The sequence below is a fragment of the Eurosta solidaginis genome, chromosome X (genome assembly GCF_040869045.1).
Source record: "Eurosta solidaginis isolate ZX-2024a chromosome X, ASM4086904v1, whole genome shotgun sequence".
Classification (NCBI taxonomy): domain Eukaryota; kingdom Metazoa; phylum Arthropoda; class Insecta; order Diptera; family Tephritidae; genus Eurosta; species Eurosta solidaginis.
In genome coordinates this window covers 56,607,573-56,614,745 of record NC_090324.1, presented here as the reverse complement: position 1 = coordinate 56,614,745, position 7,173 = coordinate 56,607,573, and the positions used below count along the sequence as shown (strand labels likewise).

Here is a 7,173-nt window from a genome sequence, read left to right as displayed (position 1 = left end):
TTTGATTTTACATATTTGTTATATCTTTTTTAAGGAGTTCCATACCAAAACTTATAATTACATTTGAAAAGTTTGTAGAAAATTTAAGAAATTGCAATCAAAGATTATAACGTCTTAGGTCAAATTCAAAATTTTAATGAGAACTTTAAGTGAGATAGATCAGTTTGCAATATTTCCACTCACTGCTCAACTATTAACGCATTATTACACTACCAAAGAGTATATATTTGTCAAGAGGCGTCACTCGATACTTTTGTTGTTGCCAAAGCAAATTACTCGATGTTTTCTCAAGGTAGTCGTTGGTTTTTTTATCAGATGTATTTATAAAAACGCCTTCTATATATTTTCGTGGGGTATTTGTTTTTATTTTATTGATTGTATTAAATTAATTAATTAATTCTCTTTCCAAAAATCGTAATTATGCAAAGTCACTTTACCGCATAACTATATAGGATTCAATTAAAAAAAACTAAACATTTCCACTCACTGCTCAACTATTAACGCATTATTACACTACCAAAGAGTATATATTTGTCAAGAGGCGTCACTCGATACTTTTGTTGTTGCCAAAGCAAATTACTCGATGTTTTCTCAAGGTAGTCGTTGGTTTTTTTTATCAGATGTATTTATAAAAACGCCTTCTATATATTTTCGTGGGGTATTTGTTTTTATTTTATTGATTGTATTAAATTAATTAATTAATTCTCTTTCCAAAAATCGTAATTATGCAAAGTCACTTTACCGCATAACTATATAGGATTCAATTAAAAAAAACTAAACAAAACTTCCTTGAGAATCACATTCGACATGACAGGGTTGCTTTGACAACAACAAAGTATCGGTGGACGCCTCTTAACAAATATATACTCTTTGACACTACCCCAACACTGGATGCATAGAGTGAGTTGAAAAAAATACAAGTTGGTCGAATTTCGACCACGGGCGATACTAGAATTTATTATTATGTTAACTTTGTTCCATTATAATATGCCCATTACATTAATTCGAAAATGTAAAATTTTTGGCTGGAAAACTTCACAAAAGTTGAAACTGTGCACGTGGCCCCACTTTATAAATTTTCAATACGGAAAAAAAGCGGTTTGGCTGAATCGGAAAATTTCACATTGTATATGAAACGAATAAAAAAACGTTTTCGATTTTAGGTCAAAACGGCAACCGGCATAATAACGCCTTTTTCCCATTTCAAAACTGTAAATGCTCGCAGGCGCCAAACGGCGAGAGAACTACTCCCTCACTCATTTTCGTTTCGAATAAAATATTGTTTCCCCATTGTTGCCACTTACCTATATTGGTCTGTACCAAAATCCTAAAAAAATTGTTCCCAAATAATTGTTAGCGCACAAAAAACTTTACAGAGAAATAATAATTTAACCGGCACATTTTTTTGGACAGATTTTACTTACACGTAAATACATAGTTCTTTATTTAACATATTCTTTGTTTTATATTTTAGTTGCTTTCAAAAAAACATGAAATCACAAATATTGAGTTAACTTTTATTGAAACTAACTAAATTTATTTATAACAATTTATGCCAAATTTGCCCGAAAATGTTTTTGCATTTGCAGATTCAATCCTTATTTTAGATAAGGTACGTCTTATACTGAACAAAAAATAATAAATTTGCTACAAAAATATAACATAAAATTTTTTATATTGTCTTTTATGCTAATTTATTTTATTTCTTATTTTATTTTATTATATATTATTTTGTTTCAACTTAGTTTATTATTATTCTCCATAGTTCATAACAAAAATATAATATAATAATGTCAATATACACCGAAAGTACGATGTGACAGATATGTTGTGATGTGATGTATCTCTTTCCATTGTATCTGAAAAATCCCATTTGCCAAAATGGCAGCCATGTTCATTGTTCATACTCTTGTTTAAGAAAACTCGATCAAATGCAGATGAATCACTACAACACATCATAAATGCATTCCTTCATAACTTTTTTTTTTCAATTTTTTTATTCTTAAGGCATGAGAATAAAAAAGTTAGTAAATGTGTAGGAACAACAATTTTCGGGACGCTGGTGAATATATTCGTTGAAATCGAGGGATCCATGAGTTAGGTTACCAAAGAGTTATAGTGATATTGATTCGAAAACAGGTGGGCGAATGTTTCTAATGTTGACTTGATCCGTATTTCGAAGAAACATTTTATATGTAAATCAATTTTAAAGCTGAATGAGCTGTTCCTCCTCCATCCAATAAATTTGCAGCAATTCCACAAGAAGCGAGTGCCAAAGCAATTTTCTGTTGCTATCGAATAGTTGCTAAAATCAATGAAATCACAAATGTTTTTCGGGTGCCGCCAGGAGCATCCAAAAAATATAACCCACCAGTGTTATCAGAAACAGCTTGCATGATTTTGTCATATATATCCCTTTGCTGATTGTTCAGTTTGGTGATGTTGGATTAAACAAATGCACGTAAATCGTCACAATCGAATTGATCAAATGAATCATGCATTGGACAATTTGGTGAAATCAAAGCTAACTACCCCATTGCTTTATGGACAATCGCAAGAAACATATCTTCAATTATTATCAATGTATTCATTATATATTCATTGTACATTTACAATGTGATCAGCAAATCAGGATCCATTGCTCTACGACGCATCTGAATTAAAATATCTTCAGTCATGTAATCTTTATATTTATTCCACAATTCAATTGGATTCGATGGCATACATGTTGATATTATAATCGAAAACAGAATTCGTATTTGCTGTGGATGAGATGTAATTAATGCATCATGAAGTGTTGCGTCCCAATGAGAGTCATCTTCTAACAAATGTAAAAAGGACCGTGAACTGTTCTTAAATCCTGAAATTATTTTGGTCCTCGAACGTTTAACAACAACATTCGCAAATAGAAACATTAAGCATTGTTGGGATGTACCGTATACATCCTGCCTAAGGCATCTGTTTGGAAAATACCTGGATGGTGTTCCTTGTTTACGCGTTGAAATTTTTTCGACGATGCATTTCAGGTCTAATATTGCGGTTATCAACATATATCAAATTTCTGGCAAATGTGTCGATTTCACACAATTGTAAAAAGCAGTTAAAGTAGTTGCTGGTGGTTGTGCTGCTCTCTGCTGTACATTCTCAGTAGTGAAATAAACTCGTTGACCATTCTCCAGATGACCTGCCAAATGGAAAACAACAGGATGTCTTTCGTGCAAAGGAAACGAAAAGATACGCCAAACTGCTTCATTACTGCTTATGTATCGCCCCATTTGATATTGAGTGATTTCATCATTTATATTTTCACCATCTACTCTAAAAACAGCCATATCACATGCTTTATTCACATATTTACAAATGTATTTGATAGACTTTACTGAGTTATAGTACTCAACATTTATGTGAGCCTGAAAAACTTTTGACAGTATTGGTGAATATGGCACGACCCAACGATTGTCAACTTCGATGTTTTGACTGCGCACTCTTACAGGCCTATTCTGTGCACTTGACAAATTCACCATCTTGCTTATTTGTCAAGTTTGATTATTTATCAAGTATTTTCTATTCTGTGTCAAATATAAAAAGCTCTTTTGTTGACAAGTTGTCAATATCTTAAACCCTCTTGACAATTCAAATTTGCGCTAAAAATTACATTATTGCGTGTTTGTGTCTGAATTAAAATGGAAGAAGACTTATTACTTTTGCTGTTATTGTGTGAAGATGAGGAAAATGAGGAAAATAGAGATCGCTCGAGGTACTTAAAATCCCTGAGAGATGCCAGCAATCCATTTGCCTTAAGTGAAAATGTGTTCGTTCAACATTTCCGTTTGACCCGTTCTTTGTGCCGTCGCCTTATTGATGACTTGGAACCGCACGATGATCAACAAACCTCCTTGCCAATAACGATCCGTATTCTATCGGTATTGAACTTCTTTGCTAATGGATCGTACCAAAAATGCGTGGGCAACAATTACACTATGCCTATGAGCCAGGCTTCTTTTTCCAGAAGTTTGAAATCTGTGGCAAACCTAATTGTGAGAGTTAAGGGCAGTGAAATCGAGTTTCCCCGCACAGTCGAAGAAGAGAATATTGTTAAAACAGGGTATGCGTGCTAATGAAATTTTTCAGATAAATCTATAACGAAAATCTTTGTACTATTTAAGGTTTTTCCGGAAATTCGGCATAAAAAGTACAATAGGTGCAATTGATTGCACCCACATTGCTATTGTTGCTCCGCCTTCAAACAATGTGGAGCGTCCGTTAAGCCAATACCTAAACCGAAAAGGCTACTACAGCATTAATGTTGAAGCGGTATTTTCTGCTTTTGTTAAAAATATTTACAATTTATTAAATTTAATTATTTTAAGGTATGCGATCATCGCTTGCGTTTTACATTTCTAAATGCCAACTTTCCAGGAGCGACACATGACTCAGGCATATGGGCAACGTCTGACCTACGCGAGTATTTGATACGCAAGCATAACGCCAGTTCTACTTCCAACCAAAGGGAATCATGGCTCATTGGAGATCAAGGATACCCTTTGGAACCATGGCTTCTCACACCAGTTGCAAACCCAAGTACCACGAAAGAACGGAAGTTTAATAAGATACATGCATCTGGAAGAAATTGTATAGAAAGAGGATTTGGTGTTGTGAAGTCGCGTTTTAGGTGCTTGCTTAAGCATCGAGTGCTACATTATTCTCACGAAATAGCTGCTGCTATTATTACGAGCTGCGTCATATTGCACAACATCATGGCAAAAGCTGGTATGGCAGAGGACGTAGATATCGTTGAAGATGATCATGAATTCGAAAGAGATCCAAATGACTCTACTCAGTACACCCGCGAGGGAGAGAGAACACGGTCTAGATACATATCAACTCTTTAAAAAACTGCACATGTAAATATTTCATTTCCCAAATAAAAAGCATAATATTACTCATAGCTAAAAATGTCCTTTTCGACTCTATATTTTTGAAAGTAGGGATACAATCACCGAGAGCTTTAGGTTCATGGTTTGCAAATGTTACTCCAGTGTAGAAGAAATTTGGACGTCTCTAAAGAACACAAAAACAAAACCTTATGGGCGTGCATAGCCCTTCATTAAAGGACGTTTATATTTAAAAAATTTACTTGCGTGTATCTATCGAAGGGGAAGGGGTCAATCCCTAATCATTTCAGCTCCTTATTATTTTGCCCCTTCACCTCTCCTTTTTTCTTTTTTGTTCGCTTTTACCAATTGTTTTTGTCAATAATGTCAAACAAAGTAATTGACAATAAACAAAAATCCAGCATTATCAGTGATTTGCATTGTGGACCACCACCAGTAACCCTTTGGCTCATTTTTATACGTCGTGCACGTGTACGTAACTGGCTCTTCCATACTCCAAGCGTCTGTATGTAAAAAAATTATACGCAAAGCCATTAACTAATTTGGTTACATTTTACAAGACGGTTCAATGCTTATTATTGATCAAAAATGATGTTGGTACCAAAAGACGCGCCTTGACTCCAGTATCAATAATCCGAAAGTGGAAATTGAAAATATTATACATATATATTATACATATAAGTTATTGCCAAAAAATCCAAAAATTAGAAAAGGTCGGTCTAAAACCGGGGTGTAATCCATACTTTGGTAAAAGTCTAGTTGAGGGGTCGACTGCTAATACGCGTCCAAAAATATCGAGAGAAGTGTCAAAAGACGCGTATTAATCTCGAGAACAATAATCCGAAGGCGGAAAAGAAACATTTTATCTCTGTCCGGAGATATTTACAGTTGACTATCACTATTTTTAATTTTTTTTGTGGGTACAACACAATAACAACCACATGAAAATCGCCAAATTCAACTGTAAATATCTCCGGACAGAGATAAAATTTTTCCTTTCCGCCTTCGGATTATTGTTCTCGAGATTAGTACGTCTCTTTTGACACTTCTCTCGATATTTTTTGCCGCGTATTAGCAGTCAACTCCGCAACTAGACTATCACTATTTTTAATTTTTTTTTGTGGGTACAACACAATAACAACCACATGAAAATCGCCAAATTCAACTGCAAATATCTCCGGACAGAGATAAAATTTTTCCTTTCCGCCTTCGGATTATTGTTCTCGAGATTAATACGCGTCTTTTGACACTTCTCGATATTTTTTGACGCGTATTAGCAGTCAACCCCGCAACTAGACTATCACTATTATTTATAAGCGCGGCCGAAGGCCGCCAACGCAGAAAGGTGTTATGCGCAAAAATAATATGGATTCTATCCACGGTTTCGGAGGTACCCGCGGGTCTTTTTCGGTTTTTCGATAATACCTTTTGAACGAATTAAAATTAGCCATACTTTTTATGTATGCTTGTAAATATCTCTTCACACAAATATATTTTTTAATTTCCGCTCTCGCATTATTGATTCTGTGGTCAAGACGCGTCTTTTGATACAAACATCGAAAATTCTTGATCTATATTAAGCATTGAACCGTCTTTTAAATGGTACCACTAATTTTGCACTACAACTTACTTCCTTCCATTTTTCTGCAGAACGTGTTGGTCCTCTTAAGGCGTTTAGCTCCTCTGCCAGTTGAGCCCATAGAGAGCGCATTTGTTGCGGTGACCTAGGGTTATTTTTTCCTGACCCCATTTCAGGGTTAGCACTATAAAAAAAACACGTAGTGCTCCAACTGTTCGCGCGTAGCACGATCGCACTTTGATTTTCTATAAAAGAAATACAATATAACTAAAATATAATGAAAAATAATAAAATACTTACGTTTCTGCAGACTCCATTTAACAATTGTTCGCGCTAAACAGCTGTTTTGTGTTTACAATACTTAGTTCACCACTGTGTGGGGAAAAGCATACGCATAAGAGCTTTTTAGAGTTGTCAACTTACGCACAGAATAACAAAATTTATCAAGTTGATAAAAATCTTGATTATTTATCAACTTATTGACAATTTGTCAAATGCACAGAATAGGGCCGTTATTATCGCCGTTTTACCATTATTTTCAAATGATCGACGTCGATACAAAAGATATCCGTCATTGGCTGTTATGGAATCGGAAATTATTGCTCTCGGATACCGCTTTCAACTTTTCCAATCGATTATACATGGTGAATTCATATTTATTTCACCGCATGGAACGTGAATCATGTTTTTTGTTACCAC

The 7,173-nt window shown here is 34.6% G+C and overlaps 1 protein-coding gene and 1 long non-coding RNA gene across 2 annotated transcripts; one reads left to right on the top strand and one right to left on the bottom strand.

Annotated features, from left to right (window-relative positions):
- The first annotated feature begins 3,614 nt into the window (after nt 1–3,614).
- LOC137234182 (putative nuclease HARBI1) lies at nt 3,615–5,082 on the top strand. Its single transcript, XM_067757795.1, has 3 exons — nt 3,615–4,105; nt 4,167–4,314; nt 4,371–5,082. Exons 1-3 carry the CDS (start codon nt 3,684–3,686, stop codon nt 4,890–4,892), a joined length of 1,092 nt encoding a protein of 363 aa, XP_067613896.1. The 5' UTR covers nt 3,615–3,683; the 3' UTR covers nt 4,893–5,082.
- On the bottom strand, nt 4,735–6,977 carry LOC137234183 (uncharacterized). Its single transcript, XR_010947722.1, has 3 exons — nt 6,775–6,977; nt 6,526–6,719; nt 4,735–5,398 (listed from the first exon to the last, which is right to left on the bottom strand). It is a non-coding gene; the product is annotated as an uncharacterized lncRNA (long non-coding RNA).
- Between the last annotated feature and the right edge of the window lie 196 nt (nt 6,978–7,173).